The 20,913-nt window shown below is 39.3% G+C and overlaps 2 protein-coding genes across 2 annotated transcripts; both read right to left on the bottom strand.

Moving 5' to 3' along the window:
* Nucleotides 1-1,789: 1,789 nt before the first annotated feature.
* On the bottom strand, nucleotides 1,790-9,946 carry LOC129099093 (ornithine decarboxylase-like). The gene is made up of 6 exons (XM_054608261.1): nucleotides 9,925-9,946; nucleotides 9,204-9,409; nucleotides 8,874-8,891; nucleotides 2,184-2,357; nucleotides 1,917-2,089; nucleotides 1,790-1,823 (listed from the first exon to the last, which is right to left on the bottom strand). Exons 1-6 carry the CDS (start codon nucleotides 9,944-9,946, stop codon nucleotides 1,790-1,792), a joined length of 627 nt encoding a protein of 208 aa, XP_054464236.1.
* A 1,768-nt stretch (nucleotides 9,947-11,714) lies between these two features.
* Nucleotides 11,715-18,537, bottom strand: LOC129099092 (ornithine decarboxylase-like). Its single transcript, XM_054608260.1, has 9 exons — nucleotides 18,516-18,537; nucleotides 18,189-18,316; nucleotides 17,883-18,056; nucleotides 17,616-17,788; nucleotides 17,306-17,522; nucleotides 13,916-13,999; nucleotides 13,454-13,616; nucleotides 12,929-13,050; nucleotides 11,715-11,972 (listed from the first exon to the last, which is right to left on the bottom strand). The coding sequence occupies exons 1-9, from the start codon at nucleotides 18,535-18,537 to the stop codon at nucleotides 11,715-11,717; spliced, it is 1,341 nt and encodes a 446-aa protein (XP_054464235.1).
* Nucleotides 18,538-20,913: the final 2,376 nt, after the last annotated feature.

The raw sequence follows: 20,913 nt of genomic DNA, 5'->3' as shown, positions 1-20,913 counted from the left end.
AGTACAAGTACTGCGTTACGTAGGCCTGAATAAAATACAATGTGTATTTAAAATATTAAAGATGACACGACTCATGACAGGAATGAGGTTGATTAAAGGTGAATGAAATAGAAAATATTACAATTAAATAATAGGTGACATTCTATCATTTTCATACAACAACTATTATGAACAGACCAAACATTACAGTCATTTTTTTTACATTACAGTCATTTAGCAAAGCGACTTACAGTCAGTAGTATATTACATATCATTCACCCATTCACACACTGATGACAGGCTACCATCAAGGTGCCACCATCAGACTCTAACTAACATTCATGCAACATCCAGTCCACACCGATGGCAAGCCTTCGGGAGCAACTTGGGGTTAAGTGTCTTGCCCAAGGACACATCGACTGCCGAGGCCGGGTATCGAACCACCGACCCTCTGATTGGAGAACTACCTTACTCTCCACTACGCCACAGCCGCAAACAAGAACAATTGATCCTTCTAAAAAGTATTGCGTGTTATATACACTCACCGGCCACTTTATTGGGTACACCTTGCTAGTACCGGGTTGGACCCCCTTTTGCCTTCAGAACTGCCTTAATTCTTTGTAGCATAGATTCAACAAGGTGTTGGAAACATTCCTCAGAGATTTTGGTCCATATTGACATGATGGCATCACGCAGTTGCTGCAGATTTGTCGGCTGCACATCCATGATGATGCGAATCTCCCGTTCCACCACATCCCAAAGGTGCTCTATTGGATTGAGATCTGGTGACTGTGGAGGCCATTGGAGTACAGTGAACTCATCGTCATGTTCATGAAACCAGTTTGAGATGATGTGAGCTTTGTGGCATGGTGCATTATCCTGCTGGAAGTAGCCATCAGAAGATGGGTACACTGTGGTCATAAAGGGATGGACATGGTCAGCAAAAATACTTAGGTAGGCCGTGGCGTTTAAACGATGCTCAATTGGTACTAAGGGGCCCAAAGTGTGCCAAGAAAATATCCCCCACACCATTACACCACCACCACCACCAGCCTGAACCGTTGATACAAGGCAGGATGGATCCATGCTTTCATGTTGTGTATGCCAGATTCTGACCCTACCATCTGAATGTTGCAGCTGAAATCGAGACTCAGCAGACCAGGCAACGTTTTTCCAATTTTGGTGAGCCTGTGTGAATTGTAGCCTCAGTTTCCTGTTCTTAGCTGACAGGAGTGGCACCCGGTGTGGTCTTCTGCTGCTGTAGCCCATCTGCTTCAAGGTTCGACGTGTTGTGCGTTCAGAGATGGTATTCTGCATACCTTGGTTGTAACGAGTGGTTATTTGAGTTACTGTTGCCTTTCTATCATCTCGAACCACTCTGCCCATTCTCCTCTGACCTCTGAGATCAACAAGGTATTTTCGTCCACACAACCACCGCTCACTGGATATTTTCTCTTTTTCGGACCATTCTCTGTAAACCCTAGAGATGGTTGTGCGTGAAAATCCATAGATCAGCAGTTTTTGAAATACTCAGACCAGCCCGTCTGGCACCAACAACCATGCCACGTTCAAAGTCACTTAAATCCCCTTTCTTCCCCATTCTGATGCTCGGTTTGAACTTCAGCAAGTCGTCTTCAAATACTGAATACTAATACCAATACTAATACTGAAGCACCTTTTGATTTTATTACAGCACTCAGTCTTTTTGGGTAGGAGTCTATTAGCATGGCACATCTTGACTTGGCAATATTTGCCCACTCATCTTTGCAAAAGTGCTCCAAATCTGTCACACCAAACTTTAAACTGAGTCTTAACTTGGATCCACTGCGATGCGGAGTACCAATCTGGGGAAAGGGATTGAAAAATATTAATTGGTACACTAACAATAATCTACACTAAACATATAAAGCAAAAAACATCAGTAGTCTTTCACTCACTTGGCTTTGGCATGACAAAGAGATATTTTTAGGAGTTCATCCAAGTTATCAAAAGTCATCGTATCGACTCCATGCGTACAGGCATATTTGATGTGCGACACTGGTTTGGTTGTGTGTGCGTAAATGATTTTATCAGGGGTCACTCCGAGGGACAGCACCAGCTGGATCTCACCCTGTACTCAACCAAAGTGTGTTTCAAATGAGCAAACTGCTTCTCCACAACAATGAAAACATAAAGCTAGAATATTTTTAATACTTCGTCAGTACCTTGCTAGCACAGTCGAAACCTATGTCTAGAGCACTCATCATCCTCAAAACCGCTGCATCGTTGTTGCACTTCACTGCATAGAAAGGCCTGACTCGAGGTAAGTTGGTACGCCACCTGAGGTTCATTTCAAATATACTATCCAGATTTGCCACATAGAATGGCTCTTCAATGCCCTGAATGAATAGAGCAAAGTTAACATTTTATTTTGAAATTGGCACATCTTAAGAAACCTCAACTATCTCACAATACATGGATACCATTACTAAGGGATTCATAGTAAGGAAAACTTAAGTGACATGATGTCTCTGATACTCACTGCTGAACCAAGCTCTTTCATTTTAGTGTCCATGAAGTCTCTGATGGTCCTTCCATTGTCTAAAATGTCAATGTCACAGTTCTGTTTTGTTAGGATTGCTACACGATTGGAGTCACACACCCCATCTGCTCCTCTATTTCAGAAACTTCAGATTCTTACTATATATGACATCAATATTTTTCAAATTTGTGTTTTTATTTATAAGATTCTTTTAGGTGAAGGAAATATTCCTGAACATTTCAAGACCTTCAAAGCAAATTCACAGGTTCATTCTTATTCAACTCGTCAATCTTTAGATCTTCATCTTCCTAAATCATTTACTTCTAGAGGTCAATTTTCGATAAGATTTAGGGGAACCAAATTATGGAATGGCTTTTCACACTTAACAAAAAAATGTTCGTCAATAAAAAGTTTTAAAAGATGCTTAAAAGACAACCTTACCCCTTTTTTGTAATTACTTTCCGTATGTATTATATGTATTCCATGTTTCACTTTGTATTTTTAATCTGTAGTTGTTGCATTCATAGGGACTTGTAGCATTACTTTTGTGTAGGAGTAAATGCAGGGGTACAAACCCAAATCCCCTTAATCAAAATCAAACCCGGCTTATTCTCACACCCACATAAATGCACACATGAACTTACATACACACACACATACTCATTCACATCTTGACTCATTGCATTTTTTTTTCTCTTTGTTTTCTTGTTGTTTATAATGTATTGTTATTATAAATCATATCTTGTAAAAATGCTTTTTCAACAGTATTTCATACCATATGTATTTTCTTTTGTATTCGGTATTGTATTGTGATTTTTCTTTAAATATTATATAGGTGGAGGCTTCCAATAAGCCCAGTGGGCTTTCTGCCTCTTCCTGCACTGTAATATCATTTATCAATGTTATGTTTTTTATATTTTTTCAATTGTGCAAATAAACTAAACTAAACTAAACTAAATACAACAAGTCAAAATCCTAATTATAATTGTAAAACTTGTTACATTTTATGATGTCATCACCTTTAAAGATGGGAAAAATATAAATTTGTGTTGATTGTGCTCCTATAAATGTAATTTTTGAAGCTGTTATTGCTACTAGGCTTGCCCTTTATGCTTCCCTTTGGCGTTTTTTTAAACACTGTAAACACTGTAAACACTGTAAACACTGTTTTTTTAAACTGTAAACGTTATAAATGAAGCTATGAGCTATTTGCCAAGCCCTAATGACGTGTGGTTTTGGGTTGCCTACTGCTTATGTGAAACCAAACTCTGTGTGAGGGCATGTTCAGTGGGCCCGTGGTCATGATAATCCTTCCATGCATGCAACAGTCTTGAGTTGTCCTGCGATGCAAAGTCACCTTTCCCATCTCTAACAACCATCCCACACGATCTGTTTTGTAAAACTTATGGCACATAAGTGCGTGTAAAATAAAAAAGAAGACCAAATCTGCAATCTTCGCCCCTTACCACTACAAGTAGCAGGTTTGTTTTTCAAATTGATATCAAATGAATACCATCAGCCTATCCAGTTGGGAAGAACAACCTTACCTTAAGGACACTATAGCTGGAACCCTCAGAGATGAGCAAGACTGGACTTTGACCAGAATGTACAAAATAGAAAAACTGTTTCTATTTGTTTTTTACAATAAAATATAGATTAAAGGTTACAAAAATAATTATACAAAAAGGATGTCTCTATTGGACTTTAAAAGAAAAGACAAAATGTCAAGAACCTCGACATAGTCAGAACCCAAAGCAAGTCTCAGGAGCAAATGTCCACAAAAACACCTAGGCCACCAAACTGGAAAATCTTGTTTACGTAGTCATACAATTTATGATAAAGAAAGGTCAAACTTTTTTGTTGACCATGACATTTGAAGAGCAGATCTGTGAAAGCCAATGCTGAAGTGTCTTAAACTTGCATTTGCTTTACTGGCCACCAGGGCCTCCGGTTGCGAAAAGAAGTCTGAATGTATTGAAGTCCATGAGAAAATGACTCAGTAAACATTGTAAACATTTGTTTATGGTCTCAATCGCTAGTTTAAGTCTTCTTTAATACAGCATGATGCTCATTCAGTAAATTATTGTCCTATTTATAGTCAAATATACCAAAAACCAGGGTATGCTTTAGGGGCTACCTTGTGATTCCTGCTGCAACGAGAACTGTATCGTTGGTCACTCTTCTGTGGTCTAAATATGGTCACCCCCAGTAAAAGTATAGTTGTGTTTTCGTTAGAATGCGCCTTTTACGCGTGCCGGTAGGAGGACTAAACATCTCGGTGGTGTGAGGTCGAATGAAAGCCGTTAAACTCTGCTGCCTGGACCGGATTTGTTTTCACAGATGCCATGGTTTTACACATCAAATGCAGAAAAAAACCAGCATTTCCTGATTCCAGAAAGTTAATTATTACATTACAGTCATTTAGCAGACGCTTTTATCACAAGCGACTTACAGGAAGTTTTATTATTTTATTATACGCTGACCGTATGAACCTAAACGAAGGATTGGGTAAAGACTGAAATGTGGACGTACTGATGACGAGGACGTCTTAAATCACACATTTTTCCTTCATGAAAAGTCATGTATAGTTTGCAGAATCACTTTGAGATATATATATTGTATATTAAATTCCCCAATACAACTGTAAAGAGTACTTCCTTCATCCTCTTCCTCCACCATCACCCCCCACCCAAACCTCTGCTTTCCATCCCCTCACAGACACATCAGGGAGTATTAGTAATGCTTGACTTAATTTTCCTTCATTGGAATCAGAAATATAAACATTAATGAAATACTTTTTACAGCTCGTCAAGACGTGTTTAGTTTGTCTGCGGATGCAGCTTGAGCGACTCAAGTGAATTCACTGTGAAACATTGGGCATTCTGATTTTAAAGTTATGCAATGTCTGCCCGTTGGTGGACAAACTGTAATACGGGGAGTACAAACACCAGTCATGGGCGATGATGGGGGCCGTGTTTTGTTTTTGTAGTCCACACTGTCCTAGTCTGTTCACACAGTGCCATTGTCTCACCACAACGTCCATCACTCCACCACTTTTGTCGGGTACAAATCTTCGTTTTAAGTGTTGTCCTCTTTGATGTACGGTGCAGTAAAAACTCATTAGAAAGTATAAAGAAACACAGGGAGTTCAATAAAGAAGTGGGTGTTTGTTCCTCTGTCCCTCACAATTTGAAAAACGTGTTCACTGTTAAACAAAATGTCATTCTTTGATACTCACATTATCAAGCCAAAATGCCCAGAAAAATATATTTTCCCCATCAATATTTTCCGGTGCTCCACAAATGAAATGTTTTTTGATGGGCTGGCCTTTTAAAAGCCTCGTGCACACAGAAGAACCGCAGAGGGCCGCTTTAAAAGTCATAAACTGAAGGATAAAGATATCATTTTAAGATCGTCCACAACTTTTGTTATTACAACCAGGAGGACCTGATGAAACAGGTAACCTATGTTGAGCAGCTGACTTTAGTTTAATAAAAATGTAGAAACCTTAACCTTATGGTCATTGTATGGATTTTAAGATTTTAACTTGGATTTATTTTGCCACATGGGGGCACCAAAAACGAGCTATAAACACAACATATCATTATATCCTTTGGATATGGTTAGCAAACATTTGCCTTTTTACACAGCAAGCACACAGAGAGCAACATTAGCATTCGCTTGAGCTAGTTTTTCTGGCTAATCTAATCTAATGAATATAAGTCTAATCACTCTCCCTTTAGCTCTATTTTTTTACCTACTCCTGGGGAAAATATCTGAGTCTTTAACTTCTAAATACTGAACTATGTTTACCAGCTAGCTGCTAACGTTTTCTGTCCGCCATTTTGTGCTGGGCAGGTAGTGTACAGGGAGACCCTCCTAAAATGACGTTCTCGTACAACAAAACTACATTGTGAATCACCTCTCCAGGAAAGCATATTTTTGCTGATTACAGTTGTTTTTGACATATCACAAATAAGTTTCTAATGAAACTCTGCGGAAGTAAGGCCAGGGAAAAGCTTGGGGTTTTGGTTGGGTCAGACAAACAGGACTTTCACCCAGGAGACCATTGTTCTAGTCGCGTGCAAAACTTAATGGCAACATTCACTTTTTTTTGTTAACAACTGTAGCTTAATTGACGTAACGTGGTTTTATTTTGTTTTGTTTTGTTTGTTTGTTTTTGTTTTGATTTCTTAGCCATTTTAAGCCAAATTATATATTGTTTAGGTAAACCTTACCAACTAGATTCATGGTCTAAACCTAAAGTATTTTTTTTGCATTTTTTCAAAAAAATTGTATCCATTATTTTCAATTTAAAAAGTTAACCACATGTTTAAACCTGTGAGTGTAATCCGGTATAAAATATGCTTTCCTTGAAACTTAATGAAAAATGCAGTTTAGGGAACGTCATCGGTAGAGCTGACGGGGACAGGTGGTCAAGTGATCAGGGGCGAATTGGCCGTTTGGAAAGCCTTTTTTAATACCAACTGTATTCATCTTAAAAAGCTCTCACAAAAAAGGCCAACCCATCTTCTTTCATTATGAAAACAACCAGTTATAGCCAATGAAGCACCTGGTTTAGTGGAATATTTCTTCTCTGGATCAATCTGCCATGTGACACCATGCCTTACAAAATGCTCCCTGCTAGCTAGCTTCAGTTTGTGCCTCAAAGTCTCTTCCAACCAACTGGTGAAAAAGTTATTGTCAGTTGCACAATTAAAAGATTTGCAATGTTTTCTTCAGATAGCTGCAAAGAGAGTCGCTGGTGTGAAGGAAAAGCAAATAGGGGAAATGAAACAAAGGTACAGTGTTAACATTTATATGTTGAAAAAAATGTACCGCTTGCAGGACTTGGGAAGGGTTGGTGGCCGTTGCACCGGTTACTTTCTGTTCATGATGGAGAGAGTGGATAACAGATGGAAGGAACCAAGGCCAAATGATGGAATTACAATATCTGGGTCCGTCACGTGATGCTGTTGGGCTCAAAGCATTTCCCATCATGTCTGTAGCTCAGCAAAAAAAATTTGGGGAAGGAAAATCAACTTCCCAGTAGAAACACATGAATAGTTAATATTTAAATCATTAGGTTCTAAAAGCTGTTAAATGCATACATTGCCAAATCCATTGTTATTTTCCTTCCTTCATGTGAATGAGAGCGAGACAGAGGCTAGACAGAGTGCTGGGAGGCGGAGTTAAAGGAAACACCAGTGCACTTGCTCTATGGACCCATGAATGCAGATGATCGCCCGGAAGATGCAGGAATTTATATCTGCTTTTTATACTCGGAATCATCCTTTATTTATACTTTCAACGCTATTTCCAGTTTTCTTTATACGTCAAAGTTGGAAAGCTTTATTGAGGGCACAAATTATATCTTGTGCACAAACATTTGTAAAATATGGCTTCAATATACATATTTTTCTCTCTTTGGTCCATTGCGATTTTTTGTAAAAATATTGATTTTGCATTCCTCAAAACAACATACACAGATTCAATATAGACCTTTTAGAAAATAAAAAAATAAACAGGGATTTTTAGAATTATTATTTATAAGGGACAATACATACAATTAATATGATCTCTTCAAAGACACCAGACTCAATTGAAAAACACAGCAATTTTACCCCTCCAGATGTAAAACACTTCTGTCAAAGGCGACAGAAAACAAATTAAACTCATCAAAACGATCTTGTTTAGTTCTTTCCCCTGTTCCAACAGTCACCAACTCTGGTTTGGTCAAAATAAAGCCTAAATTAACAGAGTTAAATGTGTAATAATATGCTGTCTCTTTCCCGCTGTCTCTCTCTCTGCTGTTTGCGTCCTAGGTGCTATTAATAGCTTGCTGAATGAGCCTGTCGCTATACACAAAAGTTGCCAAATTCAGCAACTGGATGGGCAATTTCAAGCATCAAATTTGTCTAGAGACAGAAATTAGGCGGACTGCTGAGGTGAAATAACTAAACTTTTATTATCATATCTCCCCTGTTGCCGACTCGGGTGACAGAAAATGCATTGTGCACGTAGGATTGAGGGTGTTTGAGGAGTTCGAAGGATACACACATGCATCCTTGAAAAACCTCTGAACGAAGGACTCGGTCCTCGGTAGAATTTGAAACATCATCGATGACGTAGCGTCCTTGAAATTCAGCAGCTGAAGGATCCCTCGATTTTTCTCTTCTAACTGACAGATTCATGAATTTAAAAAAAGGTGACAACATATACAAATATCAATACATTTATTTCACACTTGTTCAGAGTCATTTAACACATATCAAAAGTGAAAAAATGCGTAGCCTCCCTTCTTTCCCCATCAACCAACTGCCCTGCCCACCTACACACCTGTTTCCTCTTTCCCCATCAGCCCTGCAGTTACCTGGCCTTCCCCGCCCTCCTGAGGGAACGGGAAAAAACTGTGGAATGTTGGGAGATGGGATCGGGAGGGAGGGGAATAGGGATAGAACAGGGGGATCACCATGGCTCGTTGTGGTTGTGGGAGTATGAACGGCAGCGTTGGTGTTTGTTGAGAAAGAGAAAGATGGAGGATGTGGGAGCAGGTGGAACCAGAGGGGATAACATAGCAGCAGCTGAAGAAAGGGAAGAAGAAAGAATGCCTGGATGTAAGGATGCATGTTTTTGGGGTGGAATTAAAGAGAATTAAACGTTAGAAAATTGGACACAGAGTAGTCACAAGGGGAGATACGACCTGGCCCTGTACGAAGGCTGGAGCGGTTGGCTGTGCCTCTGTATTGTGCTGCGTCGTGAGATCATCAGCGGGCTGCGAGCAGGATGTGCTGTAGTAGGAAGGCCTGTGTTTGTTGTCGGTCCGGTGGAATGGGATAATCCTCTCTTTGAGGGCACGCTGAAGGCTGGCAACTGACCAGTCGGTGATGTTGGTTGCACAGGAAGATCCTGGAGGAGATTCCGAGGCCCAAGTTCAATCGTCAAGCGTTTCACTTTGAACGAATGGTTGTGAGAACAGAGAAGTGGGAGAGAAAGGGGTTGGACACATATATACTGTAGGTCCGCACAAGTGATTGAGTTGATGATCCTCACTTTACCCCTCCCACGGTTTCAATGCCAGCCATCAAGAAAACGCTCTACCTTGAGAAAACATTTCTCTTCATTTGTATATTTCCACTCATTATACTATGACACACAGATCGGATGTTAAGCAGCATGCCAGAGTGGAAAGAAGCAGTTCATTCTGGGCTTTACATAATTTGAATAGTTATGGGTAAAGCAATCAGGATGTTTGTCGACCCAAACCCGGATAAGTGGATGATAACGGTTGGATGGGTGGATTGTATAATTGTAGAATTCCCATGCAAAAACCCAAACTAACAATGAATGGATCCTACTAGCAGGTATTGTCTGGGTCTTTAAAGGGAGTGTTCCCTCCAAAATCAAAAATACATATTTTTTACCCGTGTCGATCTGCTTAAACATTGTCGTTGACACCGTGCTAGAAAGTAGGAAGTAAACAATAAAAAGTATGACGCTCACTTCTCACAAAAAATTCAAGCCATCAAATATTTGTCTTGTAGGTAATAGCTTTCAAGGTAAACAGGCACTCCCATTAGCAAACATTTAACAGATAAGTGATTCACACCTATTGGGTCATGACTTTAGTTTTACTTGACATAGCTAACAGAGCGTCAGAGTGGTTGCAACAAGGCACATCACTTAGCAAACACTGAAATCTGTGGATAATCTGAGCCAGCTCTGTGTGGCAAATCAGGCATCTACATTGATGAGAGTTTCAGAGTTCTTCAAACCCGCCCGTAACAAGGCTTCCTCTGGAGTACCTCATGAATCTTCCTCACATCCGAACAGGTTCAACAGACTCAACCAGCAGTGGACTAGCTACATAAGCTGCCTGAATGACCAATATCTGGCCAATATCTGGCTGCGCATAGCAGGATGGTGGCTCATAGGTGCATGCAAAATATGGCTTGAGTAAGTTTACATGACAGAGCTGAGGTGGCTTCCTATGTTGAGGCGTTGAAATGACGCTATTCTACTCTGAGATTTGGGTTAACACTGTGTGTGGACCTGTAAACTTTGCCTGAAAATTTGCTCCAACAAAGGGGAGCAAGCTAACCACCTGCGTCACTGTCATTCAAGTGTTTCATCTTGACCTGAGCTGTTGCCAGACTCTACAGAACCAGCTCTCCAGTTGTTTAAGCCTGTAACACAATCAAATTTTAGCAATTCCAATACTTTCCTTTTACCAGCTAATGCAGCTAAGGGAGCTCTTACGGTGTGCGCAAACAGAAGTTGATTTGGGCTAAAGGAAAATCTAGAATAGTTCATTTACAATGCACTTTGAGCAGGTTATGAAGTTCCTTTTTATGTATTGTTAATTCCACTGCTAGCAATAATTCAATCAGGTGCAGCTTTGTCTGCTTTCAGTCTTAATCTTAAACGAGCAATAAACATGAACAACACTTGCAGTTTATTTGTATTCTAATTCATTATTTTTTTTACCTTTCATACATTGTAAGGCAAATACAAGAGGATATATCAAAGTGTAACAATAAACAGATACTTTGACCCCATTTTTTTTTAAAAATGTGAAAAGGCAATGGTGTGTTTGGTTGCTGTAAGTGACTATGAGATGACAATTGAAAAAGTCACTACACTTGTGTGTTGATTTTGTACAGGGAAATGAAAGTGTGTGGCTATGCAGAGATCTTGCAATAGTTGATATTTTTTCCCTTTATGCTTTGACTTAACTAGATGTTGTAAATCATGTAGCAATTTTTTCAAGTTTTTAAAAAAGGAGAGAATGAACATGTGTATAAGTAGTCATAAATTTAAACACTGCACAACAAAACTAATCAAATTAAGGCATTTTTACCTTATGTTTAAACATCACACTAGCAAACACCCCGTAATGAAGACTTGTAGGTACAGTAATGAAAATTCCCTTTAGGAAATTATCGATCCTATAAAAGTCTGCAATTCATTGATGCCAAAATGGCGCAGACTAAGACCACTTTTTTTGATACAGGAGTGTGAATGTGTTTTGCACCGATTCACCATATTCTTTATTTGTGATTTGTAGAATAGGATTTGTCCACCTGCAATGAGGAGTTTGAAAAGGTGTAATTGTTGTTTTGTGTTTGAGGGAGAGAAAAAGACGTTCATAGATATAAAATGCCTGTTTGCTAAGGTCCATATTGAGCCATTGTTGAACAGAAGTGTTCCCAGATCATTGACGGAGGTTGTAGATGTCAGAGAGGTTTAAGGTGCTCCATGTCTCGGCTGTCACAACAGGGTAAATGTGTGCTCTTTCAAAGCCGTTGAAGTCGGTGGACAAACTGACAGAGTAAGCGCCCATGTTGTCAATGAGAAGCCATTCTCCCACATCCAACTCAGGCATCCAGCAGCTGTCGGTCACTTTGTCAATGCTGTCGCAAGTTGGTCCCCAGATGACAGATTGGTATCTCTGCTCGCTGCTCTCAACAACCTGAGTACAACACAAACCATGAAATATAAAATCCACATCACACTGGTTATTTATCCTTTTAAATCTCATGTCTGACATAATGTTTTGCAGTTTTCTCAGGTCAGACGGTGAGTGACAGCTTTCAACATGCTGTTCGACCAAGGTCTGTACGAAAGAAGTGGACGTAGTTGTCGTTACGTCACCCATTGGTTTGTGGACTGCCGTTTTGAAGCCTTGGGTTCAGTGTTTTAGCGGTCACCATCTTTGATTACGTCTGTTGTCATCTTGACTTGTTGCAACTATTGAACAGAAAGGACTATATTTGGCCTGCAAAAGGGGGGTGACGAACAGAAGCTGTACACGACCTGAAACTACAGATTGAGATCATAAACTCATGTTTACAATGTTTACTGAGGTAATAAATCAAGTGAGAAGTAGAGGCATTTTCTCATAGATTTCTATACAATCAGCCGTATTTTGGCAACCAGAGGTGTAGTCCCCTGATGGTCAGTGGAAAGAATGCAAGTTTAAGACAATTCTGGATTAGCCTCACTTTTCAGAAGCAGGTTTGATCATTAATATACAGCCCAGTATCCTAAGCAATTATGTTTGTACGGAACAATTCAACAACTCAAGATTTATGTCCAACGGCAGTGAACAGTACGACTGCATGCAATGAGGTAGTGTACTCATTAGGTGGACAGTAAGCATGTGGAGTTTGGAGTCTGACTGCGTTCAGTCATCGCCCTACAATTAATGATTGCCTTTCTGTCAACCATAACCACAATCTTTCCTTAACCATAACATATCTATCCTTAACCACTGATCCACAACCACGATCTTTAGCTTGTACTCTTCAGTAGTTGCCATGCTCAGATACTGTTGAATCATGCCATTTGACACAAAAATCCCAATCTAGTGTTTTGGAGAATCGTCCAATATTGATGTTTTTATGTGGTGATAGGGTTGATATTTACCCTGTAGAGGTATGGTTCCACCGTGGTGTGGGCAGCATCATTGATAAGGCAACTCAGGGAACCATACACTCCATCATTAAGATAGTACACCATTATTCTTTCAGGGCAGTTGTTCTCACCATCTGAAAATAGAAATATATGCAAAATAATCAAAGTTACTAAAATGGCAACTATGCAATATTTGACATATATGTTGAAAATAGCAGGAAAATTATAATAACTATAATGTCATTTTATATATGGTCCATCTGCCCCTCCACCACATGCAACCAGGTCAGGTATCTATGGGTCTGCATGGACCCATAGATACCTGACCCTGCAAGTCATTGTGCTCACTTTGAGGCTGAGCATGGCATTCTTCTGAAGACGCTTCTTGATGTAGTGGTGCTTTGCCAAGTTGAGCCATCAGACTCATCTGATGGCTGTCACCTACACATTCAAGATACATTTAAATACAATCACACATTGTATAAATATATGTTAATAGTGAACACTCAACATTCAAAAGCGATATCTATACATTACCGCTATGTTCATTCATGTCATCCGCTATAACTCTTTTAGCAATGACGTTCGCTGCAAGTGTGAAGGCTGAATCCACATAGTAGCGGCCTGGCTCTGCAATAATCTGGACCCGACTGTCAGGCGGGAAGAATTCATCCAGTGCTTTGTTAATGACTTTTGAAAACTAGGAGAGAAAACACAATGGATTAATAGCATATTTCACATGAATTACACCTCTATTGATATTCTAGACATTTTGCTGATATAAATAGTGACCTACAGTAACCATATCACTGGCATTACAGGAAACAAAGGTAAGGTTTCTGGATGTGTTTTAATAAAGTAAAACCATTGTAATTGGAGGGAAAACAGAACATGTATTTAGAAAAAAGTTGATGTATTAACTTGTGTCATAAGAACGCTGAGATGCTGCACAACAAAGAACAAGCACCGCCTGAATAACACTGAATATTTTCTTTTTACCTCTTCAAATCCAGCTTGACAGTCCTCTCTCCCAGAGAACCCTCCGCCGATATCCAAGAGCCTCATCCAAATGCCCAACATATTCTGAAAAACACATCAGTACCACTGTCTAATAAAGCACCATCTATAAAGGTTTTATAAGTTTGGACCCACCGATTTGGGGACTGCCCAATGTTCGGATGGCCCATTATTTTGAAAAACAAACAGAAATTTGTCCGAAATGCCACACATGACAGGCTCCGAGCCGCTAAAACTAGAACTTTGTTTCTGCTGCCTCTGCTTTTACTGGACAGAGGAGAAATCCATGGGGCGTGACGCATGTCTGGACTTCCTGGGCATCACTCTCCATTCACTCCCTTCCAGCCACGAAGTTGGAGCACACTCGCGATATTAGGAATCTTATGCGCGGAGAAAAATACATAACTAAGCAGCAGTTAAGCTTAGTTTACGCACGCCGTAGTGAAGCCAGCACGAGGCGCCCCAGATGATGACGTAATCACGGCCGGTGCGTGGTGCGTGTAGGCCCGCAGTGGTCACGCGCTAGATCACGTGACAAATAGTTCACTGATAAAACACTATAAACATGTCTGGGTACTATAGAAAGAAAGCCAATTCACTTTTAAATGTTTTAGGAACTAGAGGTCTTAAAGGTCAAATCAAATAACTTACAGGATAGTACACCTTTGTTTCTTTAAAATGCATTTATTACTTGACGTGTTTTTACACAGCTTGTACAAAAGTAATTTTGAAAAAAAAGAATTGGGTCCATGAATATGAGATATGAGTTTACAGATAATTACAATGACTCCTCAGCATTGTGGTGGTTGGTTTATGGCTTTGGCTGGTTACATCTACAGTTTATGGGCATTTTATGGGTTACACCTGTTCTCACAGGTCATTTGCTAGTATGTGCTCTGGCGTTTTGGAGAGAATAACAGGGCATAGAGTTTAAACGGCTCTGTTAATGCTTGGAGCTCGCACTGCGGTGCAAGCGCGAGTATAAACAAAGCTTTACGCCCTCATTGGCCATCTAAAATTCAGCAGGCAAGTCATCTCTCTTCCATCTCACACTCGCTGGACATGGCGTCTTCTGTGTCTAAATATGCTATATCATCTCATTCACTGTGTAATGCCATTGCACTCCTGTCTGCTCATTGAGTCAGACTATTCTCTGGTCTATCCTGTCCAATGTTCTCAATTTGCTGGTTTTACGGACCGTTTCTCAATCTCCTGGTCTAACGTGACCGTCTTCTTAATTTGCTGGTGTAACAGAACGTTTCTCACTCTCCGGGTCTAACGTGACCGTTTTCTCATCTCCTGGTCTAACATGACCTGGTCTAAACTGACCTTTTCTCATTTACCTGGTCTAACGTGACAGTTTTCCAATCCCCAGGTCTAATGTGACCGTTTCTCATTTCCCGGTCGGAATGTGACCCGGTCCTGAGGACCCAAATTCTCATTTCCTGGTCTAACATGACCTGGTCAAGAAAAGACCGCTTTTCTCGATTTCTGGTCGAACATGACCTGGTCTAAAAGGACAGTGTTCTCATTCCCGGGTAAAAACAAAAAACAAAACAAAAATGACTGTCCTCTCCTTTATCCGGTCTCCGTGGACTCTTCAGGTCTCTCTCTGGTCTTACTCTACCTTGCTATTCTGTTAGACGGTTTCACTATAAAGTCCAATCGCCAAAGGCTTTGCATTATTCATTTCTTATGTTATTTTTAACATAACATAAGTCTCTCCATATAGAAATGGCTCTACCGCTTTGTAAATTAATTTAGTGTTGTAATGCTCTATTGCTATGACGATGACTTACCCCCATGTCAAAAGCACATCTGGCGTCTGCAATGGCTTGCTTGAACGCCCAAATTTTAGTGCACCCACAGTTGTCAAATTAACTTAAATATACTTATTTTCCAAAAGTGGGCTATTTCATCATATGTCCCATGAGAACCAAGTATCTTTAATTTTTATCTTTTTCAAAAAAACAGCCCTGGGTTCAGCTTTGTGAAGATGCACTTTCCAGCTGATCCAAGATGTTTTCTGATTAGTTTATTTTGCTAAAGTAATTGGAGAATTTCTTCAACACGTCGAGGAAAACTTTATCCAACAGTTCATCAAAAACATTAAAAGAAAATCACCAAATTTGGAGAGACATTGTTTAAACTGGACAGGATGGGTATGGGTATTGTAATCTAAAAAGTATCTACATCAAACAAATGTTGTGGAGTAAAAGTATAATATCTGCCTCTGAGTTGTAGTGTAAACACGAGAAGTCTCAATCTTTGGGTTGCTATAGACTTCTTGTCATGGTGTACAGTGACTTATTATTTCATATACACAAAAATCAAATGATCAAGTTCTTTATAAATTAAATTTATTGGACTAACTACATAACTATAACTATATAAGAATATGATGATGAGTACATTGAATAACATAGAACATGAATGAGGAACATTACATGTGACTATGTAGAATCAGCAACTCATACCATTGATTAAAGTTTAACAATTAAATCATTTGTTTGATCTTTATTGATAACATAGTTCAATATATCAATGCACCGTTCAGCAGTCGAGAGTTTAAGAAGCACCAGGATTTTGTGAAGCAATTTCATATTAGTTCTAATTTTACAAATTTTAAGGGAGATCCTACTTGAGGTTAAAGCTTATTTAATTTGATTATTAATTTCTCGATTAGTCTAGCATCAGTCTAGCATCTAGAATCTGGAGTTATTAACTATCATTACTTATTACAAAAGCAATTCACATCTGAAAATGTATTGTTTTCAACTTCACCTTTCACATTAACGGTTCTGATGTATGGAGTGGCCACAGTTATCTAATTAACTTAAATATACTTATTTTCCAAAAGTGGGCTATTTCATCATATGTCCCATGAGAACCAAGTATCTTTAATTTTTATCTTTTTCAAAAAAACAGCCCTGGGTTCAGCTTTGTGAAGATGCACTTTCCAGCTGATCCAAGATGTTTTCTGAATAGTTTATTTTGACAAAGAAATAGGAGAATATTTTCAACACGTAGAGGAAAACTATCCAACAGTTCATCAAAAACATAAATAAAACTGGACAGGATGGGTATGGGTATTGTAATCTAAAAAGTATCTACATCAAACAAATGTTGTGGAGTAAAAGTTCAATATCTGCCTCTGAGTTGTAGTGGAGTGAAGTATAAAGTTGCATTAAATGCATTTTTTTTTAACGTAAAAACAGTACTTGAGTAAATGTACCTAATTACTGTACATTCCAAAATGGGCAGCAGCCTTCTGACATGATTTATGGCCACTGTGTATAATAGTTATCATTAGAAAATTGACAAAGATTTTCAACTTAATTCTTGTGGTCTATTGCTTTGATGATGACTTACCCCCATGTCAAAGACACGTCGGGCGTCTGCAATGGCTTCCTTGAACGCCAAAGCTTCAGTGCACCCGCTGCCAACATGAAAGCTGACCCCAATGACCTCCAAGCCCAGCTCTTTAGCACGTCCAAGCAGCTTACCAACTGACTCCAGTCTGGCACCAAACTTTAAACTGAGTCTTACCTTGGATGCAACGTCATCCACTGCGATGCGGAGTACCAATCTGGGGAAAGGGATTCAAAAGTATTAATTGGTACACTAACAATAATCTACACAAAATATATGAAGCAAAAAATATCAGTAGTTGTTCACTCACTTGGCTTTGGTGTGACAAAGAGATATTTTTAGGAGTTCATCCAAGTTATCAAAAGTCATCGTATCGACTCCATGCGTACAGGCATATTTGATGTGCGACACTGGTTTGGTTGTGTGTGCGTAAATGATTTTATCAGGGGTCACTCCGAGGGACAGGACCAGCTGGATCTCACCCTGTACTCAACCAAAGTGTGTTTCAAATGAGCAAACTGCTTCTCCACAACAATGAAAACATAAAGCTAGAATATTTTTAATACTTCGTCAGTACCTTGCTAGCACAGTCGAAACCTATGTCTAGAGCACTCATCATCCTCAAAACCGCTGCATCGTTGTTGCACTTCACTGCATAGAAAGGCCTGACTCGAGGTAAGTTGGTACGCCACCTGAGGTTCATTTCAAATATACTATCCAGATTTGCCACATAGAATGGCTCTTCAATGCCCTGAATGAATAGAGCAAAGTTAACATTTTGGCACATCTTAAGAAACCTCAACTATCTCACAATACATGGATACCATTACTAAGGGATTCATAGTAAGGAAAACTTAAATGACATGATGTCTCTGATACTCACTGCTGAACCAAGCTCTTTCATTTTAGTGTCCATGAAGTCTCTGATGGTCCTTCCATTGTCTAAAATGTCAATGTCACAGTTCTCAGGGGGCAAAACATGCACAACTGATCCCTTCATATTCACTGGTGCTGGGATGACGAGCAGGAAAAGACAAAAGCATAAAATTAATTAACAAATATTCTTAATGAAAGGCTGGATCACAATTGAAATACACTTTGTCTTTGTTTGTAGCTATTTGTCTACATTATGCCATGCTAATACAGTAGCCAAAAGCCAAAACTATAAGCACATAGGCATTTAAATATTCCAGATAATTAAACATCTTACCATGGCCCGCATTGTCCTCCATATGTTGCAACCCAGAAGACATCAAAGAAGAGTTAGTGTTATCACAGTGTCTCTATGAAAGAAAATTAATCAACAAATATTGTAAATATAAGGCTGGATCACAAAATAAATCAGCTTTGTCTTTGTTTGTAGCTGTTTGTCTACATATTATGCCACACTATAGTAGTCAAAAGCCCAAACTGTAGGCACATAGGCATATCAACATCACAGATCACATTAAGATAAGATAAGATAATCCTTTATTAGTCCCGCAGCAGGGAAATTTGCAGGCTTACAGCAGCATAGGGTAAAGTGCACACAAGAGACATAGTAAAAGAAAGACAAGATAAAAATAAAAATGAAATAAAAAAAACAAGTATTATAAATAAGCAATAAAAAACAGTAGAAAATCAACAATAACTGAAATATTATATTTACAGACAGAAAAAAAACATCTTACTATGGCCGATGTGCGCCTCCATATCTTGCAACCCGGGAAAATTTCAAGTTCTAAATTAGAGTTAGAGTTATCGCAGAATTTCTACGACCGACTTGGAATGGAGTCTGACAGTAATAACTGATACATATCTGATTTACACTCATAAGAACATGATCATTTTGTTCCGTCACTCCTCACTTTACCCCTCCCACGGTTTCAATGCCAAAACGCTCTACCTTGAGAAAACATTTCTCTTCATTTGTATATTTCCACTCATTATACTATGACACACAGATCAGATGTTAAGCAGCATGCCAGAGTGGAAAGAAGCAGTTCATTCTGGGCTTTACATAATTTGAATAGTTACGGTGGTGTAGTGGTTAGCACTGTCGCCTCACAGCAAGAGGGGCCCGGGTTCAATTCCCGGGCCAGACAACCTTCTGTGTGGAGTTTGCATGTTCTCCCTTCTCTCCGGGTTCTCCGGCTTCCTCCCACAGTCCAAAGACATGCAGGTTAGGTTAATTGATGACTCTGAAATTGCCCGTAGGTGTGAATGTGAGCGTGAGTGGTTATTTGTCTCTATATGTCAGCCCTGTGATAGGCTGGCGACCTGTCCAGGGTGTATCCTGCCTTCGCCCAATGACAGCTGGGATCGGCTCCAGCACCCCCGCAACACTTAACTGGATAAGCGGTTACGGAAGATGGATGGATGGGTAAAGCAATCAGGATGTTTGTCGACCCAAACCCGGATAAGTGGATGATAACGGTTGGATGGGTGGATTGTATAATTGTAGAATTCCCATGCAAAAACCCAAACTAACAATGAATGGATCCTACTAGCAGGTATTGTCTGGGTCTTTAAAGGGAGTGTTCCCTCCAAAATCAAAAATACATATGTTTTACCCGTGTCGATCTGCTTAAACATTGTCGTTGATACCGTGCTAGAAAGTAGGAAGTAAACAATAAAAAGTATGACGCTCACTTCTCACAAAAAATTCAAGCCATCAAATATTTGTCTTGTAGGTAATAGCTTTCAAGGTAAACAGGCACTCCCATTTGCAAACATTTAACAGATAAGTGATTCACACCTATTCATGACTTTAGTTTTACTTGACATAGCTAACAGAGCGTCAGAATAGAAAGCTGATGTTGAGTCAGTTTCCCTCGAGTCATCTCCTCAATAGCATAGTGGGATTTCAATTTTACTTTAAGTTGATTCAGTAAAAGCGCCTTCATTTCCATTTTGAGTTTATATCATCATATGCTGGATGTCGTTTTTAAAGTCTCTTCCTCATTTCAATCCCTTGCAAAATACCATCTGATGCATGACAATGGGTTATTAACAAATACTATCATTACATGCAGAACAGAGTTAGATTTACAGATTTACCTTAAACAGGAAAGCCTGCTTCAGAGTCACAAGGTCTAGAAAAGATGTGAAGGAAAATTCATGAGGATTTAGGAAAAGACAACCACGGTGCCCAGAGAATCTGATTCCACTTTTCCAAAAACTTCATAATTGGATGTCATAAAGAAGGACTTAAAAAAACACCACACAACTTGAATCCCATTAGATCATGACTTTATTAAAGTTTATTATATTAACCCTAGCAAGATAGGCCAAATGTTGCAACACGCAAGGAATTGTGGGCAGCATTAACTTCTTTCCTTTGGTCAAGGATGGTCGAGTGTATGCTATGCTAAAGGAGCTGAGAACGTAAGCATTAAAGCATCTTTCCTAAGCATTTAGAGAATTCAAACAGCTCTTATCATGATTCAGCAGTGCCCATTTCCAGAAAAATAAATAAAAATGCTCAACAACAGCGCTTCATAAAGAAGAGGTTTAACTATGTTGCCCAGAATATACAAGCAAGTGCTCGGCAGGAACACGATTCTAAAAATTAATTATAGAGATTATTGGCTGTGTGTGGCGATAAGTGTGAAAACAAAATTTTAGAA

The sequence above is a fragment of the Anoplopoma fimbria genome, chromosome 11 (genome assembly GCF_027596085.1).
Source record: "Anoplopoma fimbria isolate UVic2021 breed Golden Eagle Sablefish chromosome 11, Afim_UVic_2022, whole genome shotgun sequence".
Lineage (NCBI taxonomy): Eukaryota > Metazoa > Chordata > Actinopteri > Perciformes > Anoplopomatidae > Anoplopoma > Anoplopoma fimbria.
This window is presented reverse-complemented; position numbering and strand designations above follow the sequence as displayed.